This window comes from Electrophorus electricus, chromosome 17 (genome assembly GCF_013358815.1).
Source record: "Electrophorus electricus isolate fEleEle1 chromosome 17, fEleEle1.pri, whole genome shotgun sequence".
Taxonomy (NCBI): Eukaryota; Metazoa; Chordata; class Actinopteri; order Gymnotiformes; family Gymnotidae; genus Electrophorus; species Electrophorus electricus.
In genome coordinates this window covers 2,762,645-2,783,659 of record NC_049551.1, presented here as the reverse complement: position 1 = coordinate 2,783,659, position 21,015 = coordinate 2,762,645, and the positions used below count along the sequence as shown (strand labels likewise).

At 42.6% G+C, this 21,015-nt stretch overlaps 1 protein-coding gene across 3 annotated transcripts; it reads left to right on the top strand.

Annotated features, from left to right (window-relative positions):
* Positions 1-594: 594 nt before the first annotated feature.
* phf24 (PHD finger protein 24) lies at positions 595-19,512 on the top strand. 3 transcript variants are annotated; one of them, XM_035535262.1, is made up of 9 exons: positions 595-992; positions 7,610-8,010; positions 11,944-12,129; positions 15,534-15,612; positions 15,739-15,941; positions 16,132-16,298; positions 17,390-17,425; positions 18,580-18,672; positions 18,815-19,512. In XM_035535262.1, the coding sequence occupies exons 2-9, from the start codon at positions 7,612-7,614 to the stop codon at positions 18,909-18,911; spliced, it is 1,260 nt and encodes a 419-aa protein (XP_035391155.1). In that variant the 5' UTR covers positions 595-992; positions 7,610-7,611; the 3' UTR covers positions 18,912-19,512. The 3 variants fall into 3 exon arrangements, with proteins under 3 accessions (XP_035391155.1, XP_035391153.1, XP_035391154.1); XM_035535260.1 differs by lacking the exon at positions 595-992 and adding an exon at positions 1,382-1,581; XM_035535261.1 differs by lacking the exons at positions 595-992; positions 17,390-17,425 and adding an exon at positions 1,383-1,581.
* Positions 19,513-21,015: the final 1,503 nt, after the last annotated feature.

Below are 21,015 nucleotides of genomic sequence, written 5' to 3'. Positions count from 1 at the left end.
TGAAAAATGAAAATTATAATGTATTATTTTTTATTACTGTTGTAGTTATTGTTGTGGTTGTTAACAGAAAATATGTGCAGAAAAAATCAGCGGGATATACTCATTTAAATGGTTTCAAGTACGTTTGTTTGCCTTAAGAGTGCCCTATACATCACTATTATTTCGGCAGCTCTAAGTTCAAACATTTATTTATCAAACTGAACACGTGATCTGGCCCAGTATATACAACATTAGTGCCTTGCTCAGTGTATAAAAATTGTAGTATATTTGCCCTTGGAAAAAATAGTAATAAATGAACTTTTTATGAAACGTGCAAATATATGTCTGGAGGTAATGTAGCAGTTAATGCAGTTCATGAAGGGGTTGGATTTGTGTCGGTTTTTCTCTGTCATGATTATGTTTACAAGAAGTGATTACGATAGTTTTAGCTCTTCAAGCCTCGAAAGCTGCTGCTATTGTGTGTCCCTTGCTGGTTCACTGTGTTGTTATTGGTTCATTAGCCACGTCTCTCATTGCGAACGTCATTTGAAAAGCGTCATCTTGACCAATTAAGAGCCGTACTTTGCAGGTTGCTCACAAGTTCCATCGAAGCAACTCGAAGAGCTTTGGTACTCCGTGGAGCAATTAGACGGCAGGCGCAGCCCTCTCTACAGAAGTTTTATTGTTTTCTGTTTACTGGCATCCCCTAAGCACATTCTCAGAGCAAAGACGCGCCGACTTGCTCCGAGAGACGCAAGAATTCAGCACTGGAGCTGTCCGGTCGGAGCGACCTTGATGCTGGACGGTCAACTTTAAAAGGGTCTTGATGCGTTTTTGCTTCTGTGCGGTCCACTGGCGAAACTGGGCTATACCGAAGACACACTAGTGTGTGGTATACTGTCACGAGCAGACACACAAACCCTTCCGGAGCTGTGACATGCCGATTTGCAGTGCTTAAAAGACAAAGAGAAAGCGAGACTCAAGTCCGGGAGTACAGACGTGCCTCTTTCCAGGTATGTCTCAGTATAAACTGCAAAATTGTGACGCAAATCGGCATGAGGCTTTTTACGTTTGACGACTGAAACTGCAGAGACATTTCGGAAATATTGTGCATCCGCAATGACCGTGCAGTGATTGCACAGTTTGCACAGTTTTAACAAGCGTTTAATTGCATCGGCGTCCCAATACAAGCTGCTCACTGCGCGCGTGTAGTAATACCAGAAGCTCAAGAAGTCATGCATCGGTTTTAGCTCGAGCGAGGGTGTAATTACTCATTTTCGCTTCTAAAAAACAGAATGTGTATCCCACTCGCGAGATTTAGGTCAGCGTTCACAGAAGGGTGTGGATGAGCTTCGCGTGGTATCAAACGAGTTCGTGCATCACCTTCTCACAAATAAAATCGGACATGTAGTGGTAGAGTTCTCTGAAAAACAACCAGTAACTTTCACCTTTGAGTCGAATTAAGTGGCTTGGTCTTGTTGTATATGTAAATGACCGTACCGCAAGAAACTCTATCTTTAAGGTATTCTTGCACGTAGCCTCCTATGTCATATGTGCGTAATCACATCCTAAGTATATGTTCTGGGATCTCACTGCGCGTAGGTAAGTGTGCCATATCAGATATTTATCTTGGTAAAATATTCGTGCATCCGAGCCGACGTCTTTAAAGACTGTAAATGGCTTGTGATCCTGCTTCTAAGTATTTTATGTTGGGCGCAGGCAAACACTCGGACCGATCGTGGACAGTGATGCGGTCAGTGATGCGGTATTAGTGTTGGCTATATGGCGAGGGACGATTTTAAGTGAAGCGTGTCGTCATTTGTACAACGTTTGATGTCTCACCATGTTTGAAATATGCTGTCTATATGCACAGTATATAAACTTCCTTCTCCTTCTACAAGTAACAGAGGAATTACAAAGTCTAAGGTTTTACAACAAAATGCAAAATATATTTGTTGGTTAAAGTTTATGGACCAGTATGTAAATAATCATGTGAACTAAATATCTGCTTTGAGAACTGCTGATTTTGTCCCTTTCTTTATTAGATTTATCAGTGCCAAGCAGACAGACAAGCTAAACATATCTGGTGTTTCTTTTCTACCAAATCTATGCAAGTCCTTTTTGGCTGAAAAATGACCATCATTGGAAGAGCTATTCTGTATTCTCCCTGCTGTCATCATAAATGCTGCCTGTGTTCTTCTGCCAGTTCGCTTGTCTTCTCCCACACTAAAATGTTCTGTTGGAAGAGGAAATGACCTTTCTTGGGAGATGCCTGTCCTTTTTTACAGTCCCTGGTCTTGTTTCTGCTGGGAGCACTGGTGCTGGCCACGACTTGCTCATCCCCAGAATCCCAGGCCCCCCGGCGCAGCACTCGGAAAATCTCTCTCATCTCTGCCTGCCTGCCTCTAACGCCGGGCAAACTCATTGCACATTTTATTCCAGAATGCAGAGAGATGCTCTGTTTCATCTCCTGGAACTGCACGAGCTCACAATCCCCATTGTGAGCTGCTCCGTCTCCATTGGTTGGCAGCAGCTCTGTGCCTGACAGAAACTGAATGCCAGCATTCCCCCCCCCCCCCCCCCCCGCTGCACTCTCAACACATGCACACTTCATTTACATTCAAATTCTTCCATGTTCTCTGTGAGCCATGGGGCCTTTAAGCTAGCATGAGAGTCCAGTGTCACGGTCAGCCAGTGAGCTTCATTCGTAGCATAAGATGTTGATGGCAGCAACTGAAACGGAGAGACAATGTGTATATACTTAACAGGGGCAGGTATATGGAGGGGCTGGGGGTGAAAGGGCATCAGGTTTAGTCTACTCTCATATATTTTGCCCAAGTTCTTTGGTACAAGCCAATATGGCACAGAGCACTGAGCTTATGTGATTATGACTGTCCCGATCCACCATGTTCAGTGAGAGCTGGACCATGTTCAGTGAACACTCACCATGTCCAGGCTTTCGCTTGGCTGGGTTTGTTGTGGGGTGGGTGTTCGTGGTTGTGCTTGTGCACTGGCAGAAGAGAGCCTCGTGAGCTCATTAGAGTGATTAGTTCCAGGGCTTTTGCTGGGAGCAATGGGAAACTGTTCCCATGGATAGAATGCAGGCTTTGTAGCTTCCTCATTCACAGAGCTCTGCCCTACAGGAGGACCAAAGAAAAGCTGAGCCTGGTTGGGATTCCAGTCAGTGCAGAGCAGCAATGTAAAGGAGTCCCATGAGATGCTGTGTGAAACAATATTACGGTGATGGCTACATGTAGCAGCAAAGCTTCTGTCACGGCAAGATGCTCCTTACCACAACACACATTTTAGATCGGCTTTTGAAAAAGCAAGCAGATAAGCACCAAGGGGTTGTTTCTGCCTTTATCTTAATCCTGACAGCATGACTTGGGATATCAGTATCAAGGGCCTACTAGTCCCCTCTGCTCCAAGGTCCCAAAGCTTGATACAACACAGAGACCTTTTGCTTAAAAAAACATGTGACCTGGGACAGTATTTGCTGCAGCTTTGACTCAGCATGCACAAACTCTTAAAGCCAATTATTCTCTATGGAATAATCAGGTAAAACGGAAGTTATTCTCTGTGGAATAGGCAGGCTGGAATAATCCATAATGACCTTCCACTGCAGTCCCTGGTTACCTGCTGAATACTGATTGTAGAGCAAGGTGTCCCAAGACCTCTCAGGAATTCTCACTAACCAATAAAGATCAATTTCCTAGATTCAGGATTGAATTCTAAATATCCAGTTCTTATATTCTGAAGATCAAATTCCATGACAGTACCTGTGCTCCCTGGTAAACAAACCCATGACCGGGGGTTGCTAACACCTTACACTACCTGCTCAGTCAGATCAGACAGGAACACACAATTTAAAAATGGTTTCACAAAGGGGAACTTTACACAAAATAAAATACTGTCTAACATGATGTTTCCAGAAGTAGACAAAAAAGCAAGCTCTTTAAAGAATGGGGCTGACCCAAAATGCTTCCTTCTTTTAAACCCAGATGAAACATCATCCTTTCCAGCCTGTTTGTCAGTGACTGCTTTTTTTCAGTACACAGTCATTATTTTGTGTTCACCAATTTGATGATGTTTAATCCGGAATTCAACAGGACCAGACAGGTTTGTGCTGAGGTCACTCGTTTAGGAAGGCTAAAGTAGACTGAACTGTCATTGTGTTGATCAATATTCTGTCCACCTCAGTGAGAGGCACACAGTGAGGTTCAGATGGCAGGGAGATGTTAGTGATCGTGATTCCAAGATTTGCTAAAGGCTCATAAAACCAACTTAAACATTTTACTGTTTCACTACGCTGGTCAGGCACACACATGGCACTTTAAAGTGCTATGTGATTCAGTCCCAAAGAAAGATGTAAAACATTTTCCACCATAAAGCAGACAAAGCAGTGGTGTTTTGGTAATAGAAATGAACATAATTTAAGCATACAGCTTTGATAAATGTACAGTCTTATGATTTCTGTATTATTATTAATCGAATATCGATATGAGGTCTGTATGCACCACAGGTGGAGTTGGTAGAGCTGAGTCACAGTACTGCCAGTCAGTGGAAGGATCAGGAATTCCTAATGCCGGAATTTGTTTCAATGTTGCCATCTTTCCCCCTTCACCACAAATCCTTTATTAAACAACAAGAATTAACATTTTCAGGGTGAGCTGGCTGCCAAAGGAACCATGTCCTTTAAGGGATTATAGGAAATCGAGCCCTTTTCTAACATCCAGTGCAGCCAAAGATGGAAAATGTATAGATAAATGAGTCGCTTGGAAAAGTTTTTGTTTAATGCAATTTAATTTTCATTTTAAAATTACATTGAAAACGATCAAGATTAACAGTCAGTCTCTAAACATTATATTTACTTAATCACTTGTCATTACACCAACATGTAGTACTTCGAGTCCTGTTTATTTGATTTTTATGTTTTTAACAAACTCCACAAGGAAACATGATCATGTTAGTGAAAATATTTACATAAGATGTTTTGCTTGTGCATAAGTGTTGCTTCCAGAAGTCTAGAAGCCAACACTTCATTACATGATTCATTGTATGTTCATTGGCTCTCTTTTCTAATCAGTCATTTAAATACGTTCATTATGACTGACTCAGGCACTTAATCAGTGTTTACTGTTGTGAATAATCATGTCAGCAGGCAGAATTATTGATGTGGGTACATCAGATGTTGTTTTAATGACATGGTTTTTGATATAGTTGCGTAGAAAATCATTGTTCCCGTGGTCTCAGAAATCGGTGATCACACCACATTTGTCATAATCTCTGCAGCGTGTGACCTCGGTGACAACAGATATACTCTCTTAAGTGTAAAGCTGATCTGAAAATTGTGCCTGTGATATTAGAGTCTATCTGACAGCCACTTACAACTCAGCATTTGGCTAATAGTTTGCAAAGGAACCGGTAAAATTCAGTTCTCTTCTTTACCCCACTGCCAAGCTCACATATGAAAGCACTGACAGATATGCTGGCATCAACCTTGCCAGTAAAGAAGAAAATAATTAAATCCCAAACCTTAATTAAATCCATTTAAAATTCATAGGGATGGCTCAGAATGTCATCTTCCTCTGCGTCAGAGATATCAAGCAATTTCCCACTGGAGAACAGAAGAGATGGGGATGATGTTTAGTAGCAGTGGGGGGAATATTCAGCAGGAAGACTCAATCTGTCGGGAGATGATGAGATGGTATTTGTGTAACAATCACAGGGCTAGCAAGTACCACAGAGCCTCTTGTAGCTCCTTATGTTGAACTGCAGAGGGAGCTGTCTCTTGTTGGCAAATGTAAGTTAATTTAAACAAAACAATTACAAAATATAGAGTTGGTTTTCACCACCTAGACAGGGTCGTAACAACCCTTATTTGTAATTCACTCAGTAAGGCGGGACCTGAAGCAGCGCGTCTACTCCGAACGCTTTACGAGGACAGAGCTGCAGTGTTTTCAGAGTTTATTGATTGTTGCTTAAATCAAACATGCTGATTCATGAATCATGGCAGTTGGCCGGCAGAGACATCAGATCACAGTGTCTCTCAGCTGACTGAAAAATCAGACATCCCTCTATCCTGCAGAGGACGACAGCACGTTGGTGTTTCTACACCAGACGATCAGGATTAATTACTGAGGCTAGCTCTCTTTTACATGCACGCGCACGCGCACGCACATGCGCGTGCACACACACACACACACACACACACACCACACACACACCTGAAAATCATGCCTCAGGGCCAGCAGTAATAAATCAGTTGTGATTGCTGAGTGCTGCACAAAATAATGGTGAAAGACACAGTCCAACTGAAATGGGTAATTCAAAAAAAAAAAAAAAAAAAAAAGGTCTAACTATCTCATGACTTAGGACTTGGATCTGGTGTCAGTGTTTACATCCTGTTGAACATGGCGTTATACTAAGTTGTGCCAGTATTCCATACTGCACAATTGGTTTCACACATTATTTCTACCTTCTGCCAAATTTTGGCTGTCGGAACAAAATCCTGGCAAAGACCTTTGGTTACAGGACTTCAACTGGTCACATCTGTGAATGCATTTTTGGCTGATGAGAGCAAATCCCAGATGAGCCGTCTTGCTATGACATGCTGAATAAATATGGGTCCAGGATTGTCAGTTTCAGTCACAGGAGACAAAGGCAGGATATTTGACTGATTTTGCATTCTATTGATATAAAATTTTACCCATCAACCTCTTTCAAATGAGTCTTAGACGGAGACCGCAATTCAGAGTTCACCTCAGCTGCTATAAGCACTATATTAGTGAGGCTCTGACGCAGATGCACTTGGCCAGGTGGGATGCTTCAGACTATACTCATGTGGTGCTGTTTGATCATTTGGCTTAAGTTGTACTTCATGTTTTTCTGCTTGGGGGTTTAATGGGGTTTGGTAAGCAGTAATGACAGCTGTTCAGTGCACAGTTTCTTGTGATGGCATAAGGGCTTCTATTGCTTCAGCTGCAGTCCCAAAAAGCTTGTGTGTGTGTGTGTGTGTGTGTGTGTGTGTGTGTGTGTGTGTGCGCGCATGTTAGTATTAGGGAGAGGGTGTATTTAGCTACATCATTTGTAGTGTTCCCATGATGGGAAAAAAAAAATATGACTTTAGAAATGTATACACTGTGACACTATAACTGACTAACAGAGCCAAACCACTTCCTTTTGTATTCTGTTAAGGTCAGGTGCTGGTGTAATCTGCGCAGTACTTAGCTACGGTAATATGACAGGAAATACAACTGAAGACTCAACTCACTTCTATTGCTTTTGTTCATGTCCTCCTTAACTAACCCTCTGACTTCACATTCATCTTTTAAATCTTGAGGCTTAAAGCCACAAACTCTGTTTCCTGACCTGCTCGACAGTCTGATCCTGATTTCTCCTTGCCTTGCCTACTGGAGAGAATTTATAGTCTTAAGTTAGTTCGTATGGGCCATCTGACATCTGCTCTGTCAGACTCTGTAGGTTTTGCTAGGTCACCTCACAATGCATTTAACCATTTTGTATATCAATTCCTTTTAAGCACTTTATCTTTGAATGTTTACCAACTGCTAAAGATGATTGAACTGCATAAGAAAGGTCTTTTGCTGATTCCTCTCTCTCTGCGTTGTAGCCATGGGTGTACTGATGTCCAAGAAGCAGCAGGTGGAGAAGGTGCAGAAATGCAGTGCGGTAGTCTCCGCGTTTCGCGAAGGCTTAAAGAACCAGCCGACCACTGCCCAGCCTCACGAGAGTGCAGAGAACAGAGAGGGCTTCGCCGAGCCTCAGAGCCCGCCCAGAGAAGACGAGTCCACACACAAAGAGGAGGACGGAAAACCAGGACCTTCCTCCACTCCGCCCAAGGAGGAGAACAAAGCCAATCAGGAGGCATGGGGCCGCCTACGTGATGGCAAAGGGGTGGAGCCCGAGGAGTTAAAAAAGGATCATCAGCTCACGCCTCCGGCATTCGTGCGACCGAAGAGGCAAGTGAACGACGATCAGCCTGCGCAGGTCGAGCTGAACCAGAGAGAACAGGTAATGACAAAATCAACAGCAGCAGCGATGATTACTAGTAGATGGCAAAAGCTTCCAAGAAAGTCACATTCTAAACATGAGCCTTATCATCTTGGATGGGGTACCATGGCAACAAACAGACTTGCGCTCTTCCATGTTATACACTGAGCCTTCATACTAGAGTCATATCATCTAGTGCATGGTCTCAGAAGCTGACAAGAGCCGATTTAAATAATCATAGTAAAACACATGTGAACACTCTTTTTCCATGCAGTCCGCTGTCTTCCCAAAAAAAAAGCAAATCATTCAGGGCTAGGTTTGTCAAACGACCATCTTTAAATTGTAGCGAGAGTATTACACACTCGTTTTTAACCCTACAGCAATATGACCCAGGTATTTTTTTCCCCACAAGGTTCCAAAATAAATGTGTGTGTACATGTGTGAGTGTGTGTTCTCGGTTTATTTGAGGCTTTCAGGGAGTTGGTCATGTGGACCTGAGCCCTCTGTTAAAAGGGAAAATTCTATGAACAGCCGACAGCAGAATCTTCAGCCTCTTAGGATATCTGGTCATGCTGTTGGCACCAAGCAGACTGTGGGTTGCATAGAGGCCCGGACTGAGTGAGAAAGAGAGGGGGAGAGGTAGAGTTGTGGAGGGAGGGAGGCAGGGAGAGGGAGAGCATGTTGCAGATAGAGAGAGGGAGTGGGATTCACATACAGAGAGAGAGAAAAAGCAGGCAGGCTCTGCTAGCATCCAGATCCTGGCTGATTAATTCGGGTCACTGCAGCTGACATCAGCGTAGCTGCTGTTTCTGTCGCACTGGCCTGCTGGATGACAGCCCTCCACTGTGTCTCATTGTTTCCTGCGCCGCTCTCACCGTGGAAAAATGTCAGTGGAGAGCAGAGCGAGAGGCACCTCTCACTTTGCTGTTGTCTGTTATGAGGGGGCATGCTTATTGTGAGGGTTTTCTGAAGTTGGGGATAAAGGCCTTGTGCTCTTGGCTGGAGAGCTGAAAGCAAATGGATGGTTATGAAACAGGTTGCAAAAGCACCATCACTGCAGTAATGTGTATTTACTGCAGTAATGTGAATATTACAGTGTTGGGGCCCAGAAAAAAAACATATGCTAGGCAGCATGCAACATTTCATTCTTGTTCTTTGGCTTCTAAGAAAGAGAAAATTAATATTTAGACAAAAAAGTTTACATATTTTCCTTGGATTTTAAATCATGCATGAAATATAGCTAACTACATTTGAGAGATCAATTCTGTTCTCATCAGTGAGGGTAGGTGATGGTAGTCACTTAGGAGGAAAAAATGAAATCCTGAAATTGGACTCTAACAGTGAGGATGACTCATTGCAGTGAAGGAGAAAGATAAGGTGACTGTGACCATTTCTGACTGCTTGAAAAGAGAAACCCTGACTGAGAGAGAGAGAAAGTTCCCACCCTTCCAAACCTTCATCACACACCCATTCGGATGCCGGCATCCTACTTGGATGATGTCCATGAGGGGGAGGGAGGGAGGGAAAGGGGGGAGAGAGAGAGAGAGAGAGAGAGAGGAGGGAGAGAGAGAGAGGGGGGGGGGGTGGGCGTGAGGGAGGGAGAGAGAGAAGGAGGGAGGGAGGGGAGGAGCGAGAGAGAGAGAAGGGGGGAGGGAGGGAGGGAGGGAGAGAGAGAAGGAGGGAGGGAGGGGAGGAGCGAGAGAGAGAGAGAGAGAGGAGGGAGGGAGAGAGAGAGAAGGGGGGGAGGGAGAGAGAGAGAGGAGGGAGGGAGAGAGAGAGAGAGAGAGAGAGAGGGAGAGAGAGAGAGGAGGGAGGGAGAGAGAGAGAAGGGGGGAGGGAGGGAGGGAGAGAGAGAAGGGGGGAGGGAGGGAGGGAGAGAGAGAAGGAGGGAGGGAGGGGAGGAGCGAGAGAGAGAGAGAGAGGAGGGAGGGAGAGAGAGAGAAGGGGGGAGGGAGGGAGGGAGAGAGAGAAGGAGGGAAGGAGGGAGGGAGGGAGGGGAGGAGCGAGAGAGAGAGAGAGAGAGAGGAGGGAGGGAGAGAGAGAGAAGGGGGGGAGGGAGGGAGGGAGAGAGAGAAGGAGGGAGGGAGGGGAGGAGGGAGAGAGAGGGGGAGAGGGAGGGAGGGAGAGAGAGAGAAGGGGGGGAGGGAGGGGAGAGGGAGGGAGAGAGAGAAGGAGGGAGGGAGGGGAGGAGCGAGAGAGAGAGAGAGAGAGAGAAGGAGGGAGCGGAGGAGCGAGAGAGAGAAGGGGGGGAGGGAGAGAGAGAGAAGGGGGGGAGGGAGAGAGGAGAGAGAGAGAAGGGGGGGAGGTAGAGAGAAGGAAGGAGAGAGGGAGGGAGGGGAGGAGAGAGAGATAGAGAGAGAGAGAATATGATCAGCTCTCTCCACCTTTCAGCCACTGCTGCCCTTTCATGCACCGCTGTGCAAAAGGTCAAGCTCGTTGGTTGTTATTGTACGTGAATACGCAGAGGAAGGAATAAACCCTAGAAGGACTAAAATCCTCCTTATCCCACACCGCATACATGGCTCATGACACAGACAAAGCCATGGGAAATATGGCAGAAGTTCAGCGTCAGATGCTGGGATGAAGAGCACAGGGGGAGAGTGAGGAGAGGTTTTTTCTTCTCTGGGCTTTTTACGGGAGGCTAACGGAGATGCTAATGAAGCAGACATTACCAGGGTCAGCCGGTTCAGCACAAATAACACAAAAATGAAAGCTCAGTCAATCAGCTTTATGTATATGGTCCTTTTTCAAGGCAAGATTACAAAATGCGTCACAATAAAGAAATGCTTATATTTAAAACAATGTTAAAATAGCTAAAGAAAATAAACAAATATACACAAATTAGCACATTACTCATGACTGCAACTGCAAAGCTACAGAATAAAATTTTCTTAAATGGGGATCTGGACTCTGAAAGTATGATATCAAGGGGAAGACAAGCATCACTGTGTGTTTTACAGCCCAAACGAATATAGTCAAACAGACTCTGAGGAGCCAGTGATGAATAACGGTGTTTATATAATAACAAACTGTATGCAGCTTGATCAAAACTCTGTTATTATTCATTATATTACTGTGGGTCTGATGAGGATTGTGAATGCCAGTTGCAGAACTTGCTTTATTTTGGAAATGGAAGACTTGTGTGACCACAAAGTTCGATCACATAAATACAAAATAATATGGGGGTCAAGTTCATGTGAGGCTGAAGTTATCAAGCAAAATTTCTCCTCAGCTCACTCAAATCCCAAAAAACCTGAATGCAATGACTACATATTGTCTGGTTTGGTCAGAGTTTCTCACTCAATGGGGACTCTTTTTTTTTTTTAAATTTTATTTTTTGGGATGGGCAGTGTGAGGCTCCTCGTGACTGAAAGTGCTACAGTAGTGGCCATTACTGCTTAGACCTGGAATATGAGAATGTGAGGGTGTCAACTGGACTGCAGCCTACAATTTCAGTAGTACGTGGACATTTGGCTTGATGAAATCACTTGGAAAATTTGATGTTTGTATTTTCAGTTCCCTTGTACTGTGACTGTGCAAATTAAGTACAAAATGTCACCTGTAATGAATGACCTCACAATCATGGTTTCAGCTTAGATCCATTGTGCAGGATAATGGAGACATATGTCACTGTCCATCGAGTCATGACCATTTGAAGCCTCAGGCTCTCCTTCTGCTCAGTGTATGACCATCTGAGGGTTAAAACCAAACCTCACCGCTCTCCTAGCGGTTTGAACTCATTCTAGCTAGAAATGAATGACCATGAGCACTTGAGTCAAAATCAAGTTCTCTCTTCCTCACCCTTATGAGAGCCTGAGCTATACTGTAAGCTCCCCTGTAAACTTTACTGTAACCTCCACTGTTGGCTGTACGGTAGCCTCCACTGTAAACTCCACTGTAATCTGTAAGTGCTACTACAGATGGATGTGCTCTGTCTTTCTCTCTCATAACCAGCCTGTAAATGACGAAATGTGCGAGGTGTGTGAGGTATGGACGGCAGACGACTTGTTCCCGTGCCGGATTTGCACGAGGGTGTTCCATGACGGCTGTCTGCGGGAGATCGGATACCTGCATGCTGATGCCCTGCAGGAAATGAGAGAAACGGCTCACACTACCACTGGGTGGAGCTGTTACTACTGCGTAAGTCCATATTGACTGCACACACACAGACACAATGACGTGTATTCATACTGTTGCGCGCACACACACATCCTCTCTGGAATGGGTTAATATTTTTAAAACAATGTTGCACCCATTAAACATTTTCAACTCCCCATTGAATTGCATAAGTTTTTCTAGTTCTTAATTTGTTATTTCTTAAATTCTACATGTATCCCCTTTTAACTTGTAATGGTAGCTTAACAAGGCATTCTTTGGTATAAAGGTTCTATAGGATGTTGTTGGTTTGGCATTCCAAGCTCTAAAAGTTCTGGTTCTGCATTTGGTTGCAGGGCTATAGTTCCTAGAAGCCTCATTTGTCTAAGACTGCAGGGACCAGGCAATGATATTTCAGATGGTGTTTTCCCTATAGTGTTTTTACATCATAACCCTGTTGTGTAGTAATGCACTGTTTAGTTATTTTCCTTTTTGGAAAATCAGTGGTACCTTTTTGAAATGTAGCTTCCCTTAGTGTGGTGCTTTGGAAGGATCACAAATGATCCTGAATGGATCATCAGGCCATGATGGAAAGTTGGTATTCCTGTGACAGCGAGGTTCCTGCAGCTGCTGCTGGTGGTTTGAGGAGCCTAACATGTAGACAGGCCTGTCAGACTGGAGCACATTGCTTATCTACCCCTCACAGCGGGTGGAGGCTTAAGCTGTTTGTAGGTGCTGTTGGAGAGTGTGAAGCATTGTTTTGTTGTGACAGTCTGACTGTAAAAAGGACATCTCCATACACGTGCAAAACACACTCACACTCACACACACACACACACACACACACACACACGCATACATATGCGCAGACACACACGCACATGAATGAATGAATAAATAAATGAATGTCTGCACACGCATTCACTATTAATGCACCTGCATGCATAGACACACCACACACACCGACGGAAATATGCACTCACACTGACACACCGTCACATTCACTGACACAACTGTCCACATTTCACTTTTCCAGAGATCCTAGGACAGCTTCTTACCACTGTCCTGTAGAACCAACAAAGGGTTAGGGTTAAGCTAACCCTTAGCTGTAAGCTAGCAGCCCTTAACAAATAACCCTTAACCTCAAGCTAGCATCCTGCAACTTTAACTCGCCACATACTGGACGCATTTGACAGTTTGGGATTGTTATGGCTGATTTCTCACACATTTCCTTTGAGGATTCATCTCAAAGCTTTTCTGTCTCACTACTGCCTAATCCGCTGTGTGTGTGCTCGCACGTGTGTGTTGTAATCTTAAAGTATTTCCAGGTCTATAATAGAAAAGGTTTACAATGGATCATAATATTTATCCACAGGCTGGCAACAAATGGCTCAGCCGACTGTAAAATCACAGCAAAAGGATAAAACTTGCCAACTCTCTTGTTTCAGCAAAAGTACAACCACTGAAAATTAGCTGGTGGGAAAAAAAAAAAAAACCAAAAAAAACCAAAGGAGTTGTTACCTGAAGGTCCTGAATGATTAATTGCCACCATCACTGGGCTGTTTTTTTTTCACATATTTAATCATGGCATTTTTGCCACAGCCCTAATATACCTAATAAACATTTCCCTCATTCCAGAAAAGTCTTAACAGGTATTAGCAGACACGCTCACTTTGGTGATATCAATGACTGTAGAAAACAGAAAAGGCTTTTAACAGCAGGAATTCATCTCTTCACAATGGTGATATGGCCAAAAATGTAAAAACCCTAGACCCTAATATTTTTTTTACATTTATTTATTATTACAAATTTAGACAAATAATAAAAAAAAACAACTCATATGGACCCTACTATTAGCCCTTGACCCCACCAGCAGTCCTAGTCTTAGCACTAAACCCTAGGCCTTCCTGCTTCCCATACAATAAGCTGCTCCTGCTTCATTGACTGACCACCACAATTTATTTCTCTCTCTTTTAATATTTTAGTTTTTAAAAAGCCTGTCAGTGTGTGTGTTCTTCTTTTTGTTAGCCCCAAATACCGACTCTACCACCACATCTCAAATTTAGATCTTACTAGCCGGAACCGCTAGCGGTTACAGTTTAAGTGTGAGATAAATCGGTGCCTCAGGAGAACCTAACCCCCCAACTCCTGCTCCTCCCCCACCCTCAGCTCTGGCACTGTTGTTGAAATGGGTCTGAGGAGAACCGATAAAAACGCGCATCTCTGTTGCCCTGGGCACAAATGCTTTTAAAAGCCTCAGTCTGAAGGGAAACGATGCATCTGGTTGTGGAAGAGTGACTTCTGAGATCAAAGGACCTGCCTGCATTTGCTCTCCGAAAGCTTCCTCCTACACACACCACAAACTCATCAGGCTTTTTTAAGAGTTCAATTAGCCCATGAGATAATTACACTCCAATTCTGGTCTATTCATTGACTTGTATTACAAAGAAATGGATAGAGAGGTAAAGGGAGAAGGGGAGAGGAGGAGGATGACTTAATAATGATACATTTATAGCATTTAAAAAGTATGGATGATCGTTCTACAAAACCTTGTTCTCTGATCATTTAACTTGCATTACTACCTTACATTTCTATTACTTTTGTTTAAGTTTAATTGTTTCCTAATCCTGGACTGTGAGAACCTGAACTGTGTAATGTAGTGCTTTCGTTTCTCTAACACATGCATTTTAAAGTCTTGGCTTTAGTCATCAAGTGATGAGCTGAGTCTGGTTCATTGGGAAAAGTAAAAAGACTAAAATGTACAGTGCTCCAGGTTCCAGGATTTAACACTGGGGTTAAGAACACTGTTGAAATGTGCTTGATCTTATAATAACCCAGCAAGCTAATCAGCTAACCTGCCAACAGGGACCCAGTAGATTTGTGGTTTATATTTCACAAATCCATTACAAATACATAGATTTTATATTGATATTTTAGAACATGTAGATGGTACTGCCAGTCCATTTTTTGAACATATGGTAGATGCAAAATGTGCCTGTTTCCTTTGCTCTGCTGTAAAGCAGGCAGCATTTTCTCAAGTGGAGCGTTGTCTTGGCCAAACTATTCAGCCATCTTAGCACTTTTGTAATGGTTATAAAATAAACCTGTGAAAAAAGATTCCACCATCAGTGGGTGAAACTACAGTAGCATATTTCTTTTGCAAAACCCCCCCAAATATTCATTTAATTAACTGTTTTACCCATATCCTCTCTTGCCCATAGCACCCTCTATTGCTCACTTCCCACACATCTATCACGACACCGATCAGACACAAATATAGCATACATGGCTCATGACACAGAGAAGCAAATAATAGCAATAATCTTAAGCAGTGACATGCAGCAAGAAACACACATTTTATACTACTCACCAACAAAGAACATTTAAATTCAGTTTCGGGGGAAAAGTAATTTGTAATAAATAGATTTTTATCCCATGTACTGTCTCAGGACAATGTGAACCTGCTGCTCACTGAAGAAGAGATGTACAGTCTGATGGAGACCTTCAAACAATGCAAGATCATCCCAGGTGCCTCAATGCTCACAATTAGTTGAAATGATCCTGAAATCTTAAGCTTGTGTGGCAAGTGGTGGTATAGTCTGCCTCTCTCTCGGGCTTACACCTGCTGGGGTCCCGTGTTCTGTCCTGTCGTAGAATCCTGTCTCGTCTCAGACCAGCTCCTACAGTACAGGCACTTTGTATCCAAGCAACTGTTTGAGAAGGATCTAACTGATGAACAGGAAGAGGAGGTACTGGCTCAGTTCGCGGCCCTCGACCCCGACAAGAAAGGCCAGATAGAGTGGTCGGATTTCCTGTACCATGAATCCCTGTCCATACTGCAGAAGTTTCGCACACAGGTAATGACAGTCAGTACACAGTAGACTTAAATTTTTCTGAGTGTTGGCAGGATTAATCATCAAGATATCCATTTTATAAATCAGAGGAAACTTTTTATGCTGCCTATTTATAAGGATCTGAAGCCCAATTCCATTTCAGCCATTTTTTGACATGCATGTGTTTGGCAACCCGTTATGGTTTTGCCTCCAGAATTCACTGGTGCGTCTGCTGACGGCTAAAGAGCGCGACCGGGCGCGTGCCACCTTCCACAGCCTGGACCAGGACAAAGATGGCATCATCAGAGGAGGAGAGTGTAAGCAGGTCCAGGCCTCCTGGTTCCACAAGCTCAGCAGAGAGTCGCAGTCCTGCAGCGTCAGGTTGGCCAACCCGTAGTCCCAGCGGTCACTGAGCCAAGGGCTGTTCTCTCCCTTCACTTACTGTCCATAACAAGCACTTAAACAACCAGCGTAAGATGTTAAATGTAAATCAATGCCATTCATCGTCTGCCCGACTGTTTTGGGAACCAGTAAATGTGCAGACGTGTGGACATTTTTAAGGGAATAACAGCATCCTCTGCGTCTGTGGCTGCTCTTAGCAAAAGTTAAATGTTGTGGAGTCATCGATGAAATTGTAGTTATAATATCTCTTTTGCTGTTGATTCATCAGCTGCTGACTTAATGTTTAGGTGCACTGGGAGATAATGTAGAATATTTTTTTAAAACAAAGTTCGGCTACGGCGGAGGATTCCAAGCATGTAATACTGAACAGTAACGAACAAGGCTAAACAGAAACAACGCAGTCAGTCAAGGAGGAACAACTGGGTGTTCCCTGTCAGCTAGCTTAAAGCCACATGGAAGCCACAGAACGATGTGTTGGGCTGTTATCTGTGAAGATATAATTACACTATTTGGTTGATTTCCAGCTCCTCCCTGCAACTAATCTATTTGTCAGTAATATATAATGAACATTCAGAACTCTTTGAGTATGATGGCATTAATTAAACAGGGCTCCGTTTCCCAAAAGCACTGTAATATTAAGATCACCTTAACGGAAAATTGTTCAATGTAATATTGGAATATATAGCATTTAAAATTCTTTGTTATGATGCTTTTGGGAAACCCAGCCCAATGTATTTAATTTTCCTCTCGTTATAGGAAAGTGTTTATGCATATTGCATCATCGCAAAGTGAACAATGTCTAATTATCTGTCAGTCGAAACCATGTTTCACTGCATCATCTGCTATTTTTGGGTCAATAATGTGCATGTAATGCTATGGCTGTATCCCAAATAGCTCCTTCCACCTTACCTACAGACTGGACTAGAAACAAGATGAGCTTACAACATGTACAGCCTAGCTAGGATGCTTGGTAACAAATAGGAAGTTGTTTTGGATTCTTTCTGCTCACTCAATACCGTCATCTATCTTCCCATCCTCACTGTGGCTACTCCATATCTGCTCCCCCACAGACTTATCGGATTGTGTTCTCCTGTAATGAATATGGGGTAAGTTGCAATCCGTATGGACTTTTTCCACCTCTTAGAACTTGAACCTGTGGACTAACATTTACCTTATAAACTGGCAGAGGAGTATTATCAAATTATTATTAAATAATATTCAGCTGAAATGGCTAAAATTGCTAACTAAATTTAAAGAGGACAAGTTAGCCTCATTTTCTATATTTTATTCAAACCTAACAATGTTTATGTTAATTTTAAAGATTTCTATTAAAGAACAAACAGGGGAGCACATCATCTAGCCCTAAACATCATCATCATCGTCATCATCGTCATCAACATCATTAAGAAGTGTTGGTCTGTCAGAGTTTCTTTATTGACCTTTGTCTAAATTAGCTAAGACAGACTCAGCCCTCACATTATCAGGATCAGACAAGGAAGGGACTTGGTACTCCTTAGAGAAATCTTTATTAAAATCTATTGTCAGTTTAAATGGGCACTGGAGGTATGTGTCTGCATGTGTCTTTACCCTCTACATAAGACTGCATTCTAATCTGTGCCCATTAAAATCAACTCAAGGACAAAGATGATCATATTGGCTGTATAACGGCTTTTAAGGTGGTTTATCAAAGTGCGCACTATGTCATCAAAGTCCTGCTAATGGAGTCGCCCTGGCCTGCATATTTTAGTGCTTTCTGTGCTCTAACATACTGATGAAGGTTTTATTGCTCTGGCAGATGTCTGTTGAGTCAGGTGTGTTTGGCACAAGAAAACCACCAAACTGTGTCTATTCCTGATGATGCAGGCTTGGGAAACAGTCAGAGAGTAAAGAAAGTTATCACACAGCAGTCCTTATAACAGGAGCTTTTTATGTATGCACAACTTTAGCTATTTGATTTCACATCAATGATGCAGAAAATTAGTCCATTACTAATATTTGACTGTGATACTATATTATGGGACCCTTGCCCAAGTGAACCAGCCTGTTTGGATGTTTGGCACCTGCTACTATCTACTTTGTTTGTCCTGAACTCTTTGCAGGCTATTGATTGTAATTCTATACAGTAATATAGAGAGATTGTGGGTAAGCAAAGGAAGGGCAGTGCAAAAGGGAAATTCCATCTGCTGCTACAGGGTTGTGCTCAGTGGCTCACCTTTTTGGGATGGATGAACAATGTCCTCATTCGTCGTCTTTCCTGCAGCATCAGCCACGTAGGCCCGATATCAGAGAGCAGTCCAGCCAGCTCAGGCAGTGACAAGAGCAGGGACAAAGCCATGGAGAAATATGACAACAGGTGTGTGTGTGTGTGTGTGGGAGTGTGTGAGTGTGTGTGTGAGTGTGTGTGTGAGACAGTATTTTCTGCCATTCTTTCTGATATTTTGTGTCTTTCAACTCTGAGCTGTAATGCTTCATCTCTACCTTTTTGTTTATTTCAGGCCAGTGACGTGGAATACATTCCTGTGCGAGAGCGCCATCTATCTGTTGGCTGCCCGCCCCAACAGCGCGGCCATGCACATTCGCCTACCTCTGTAATTATGGCTGACTTGGCCAGGGGCTGTAGGGGCCGCTACAGCGCCACCTAGTGTTGGACATGCAGCAGTGAGTTGGTGTGGGATAAAGACCTGACACCAAGAAAGAATCAAATGAAATATAACTAAATACAACACTATACTCAGAGATTGTAAAAGCAATTAACACACCACTTCTCAGACCACACAAGCAACCAGAACACTGATTTTGAGAGTTAAGATATTTGTGAGATGCATTTCCTGCAAAAAAATAAATAAATAAAAAATGTAACAGTGCATTACAGTTAAGAGGATGGTTGAGTGGATAAAGTTATAAATATATCTGTTGTGAACTGCAAAGAGCACTGCCTCCTACTGTGTTTAAAAGAGCACCACCACAGTATTCAAACATCAGCCATAGAATTTGCAGTGTATCACTTTTGAATATATGTGGTTTAACTGAGAACAGGGTCTGGCCCACCACTGGTCCCAGTTCTACACTCACTGCAAACACAAAAAAGACAAGTAGACTATCAGAGTAGTCTGTACTAAAAGGAAGGAAATCTATCTGCATATATTATATATCAAGATAATATATAAAAACAAATATACAGTATATAAACCGATTTGTATGATGTGTATTTATTCCCCACTCTTACAAATGACCTACTGTTTTTCAGACTTTTAGATTTTAAATTCACTGTAGGCTTTTTTTTTTTTTTTTTTTCTTCCCTATAGGGGGTAAATGAATCAGTGTTGACCTGATAGCCAATGCAGAGACCCAGTTTTCCCAGAGTAGGCAGAATGTAAGTCTAATACACTGGCATGTGATTAAAAACTAGCTAATGTTTGGCTTTAATCCTTATGTAAAATCCCAGAGGTTAAATGTTTTTTAATTATTATTTTTGCAGTTAAATGATGAACTTACATAGGGAGCAAACATGGAATTCAGAACCGAAACTTTGACTGTGTCAAATAAAATTTTACATTGTTATTAGAAGTAATAATAATGCGCAAATAAAAAAAAAAATGAAATAACTTTTTTGTTTATACTCTATCACACTCTTATAATTGGTACTAAGTGGCTTATTCAGTGTTGTTTTTATAGGGGTCCAATGCAGTGTATTTACTTCCATGGTAGTCAGTTGTTGAGTCTATCAAGGCAATATGGGTTAAAGTGCAATACTGCAAGGCACTGAGAATAAATGCATGGCAGTAGCTCAATAAAACCAGCAGTCTGTGGCATCTTTATAATGGGGGTCATAACAGCTATGCCTTAGCTCTATACAGCTATCCATCAGCTATCCATCCACTGTATACAGGCCTAAGTGTATATCAGCTATCCATCAACTCCATATAGGTATCTATTAACTGTATAAGTGTTAGATATCCATCAACTATCTGTCAACTGTGTATAAGTGCATATTGGCTTTCCCATCAACTCTGTCAAATATCCATCATCTCTACAGCAACCTATGAGCTTTATACTTCTATCCATCAACTGTATACAGCTACTCATCAGCTATCCATTAACTCTGTATAGGTATCGGGTATAACCATCAAATAGCAAAGGCTTAACTGAACTTGTAGATAACATGGCCGTGACTATAATGGTTAATGTAGGTGTGCTGAAGGTTCTGCTGCCTCTGCCGAGCAAACAGCCCACCCCAACTTGCTGTTCCTTCCCATCTCACAGATCTTTTCTCGTGTTAACAACCAGCCAATCATGCATCTATGACATTTAGGTAACCTTCAGTTAACGCAGGCGTAACCACACATTCAGATAATAAAGCCATAATGATTAATTTAGATAATGTTGGTTTAAGTACGCATTCCGCTAATGCAGCCATAACCATATATTCAAATAACATGACTGAGCACCACTGAGACAGTCAGGCCCTTCTATCCCTTCAGGGAAAAGGTAACAAAAGGTTGACAAAAAATAACATTCATATTCCATAAATACAGTAAAATAAAATAAAATCAACCAATTCATATACGGTACTTTAGATATTTCTTGTTTCTAGGATGCATTTCACCACTGGGCCTAGCCTGTAGGATCCTTGCCATTTTCTGCATTCTACACTACATTTTGTCAACAATAGTTGCACTTTGAAGGCTGCCAAGCT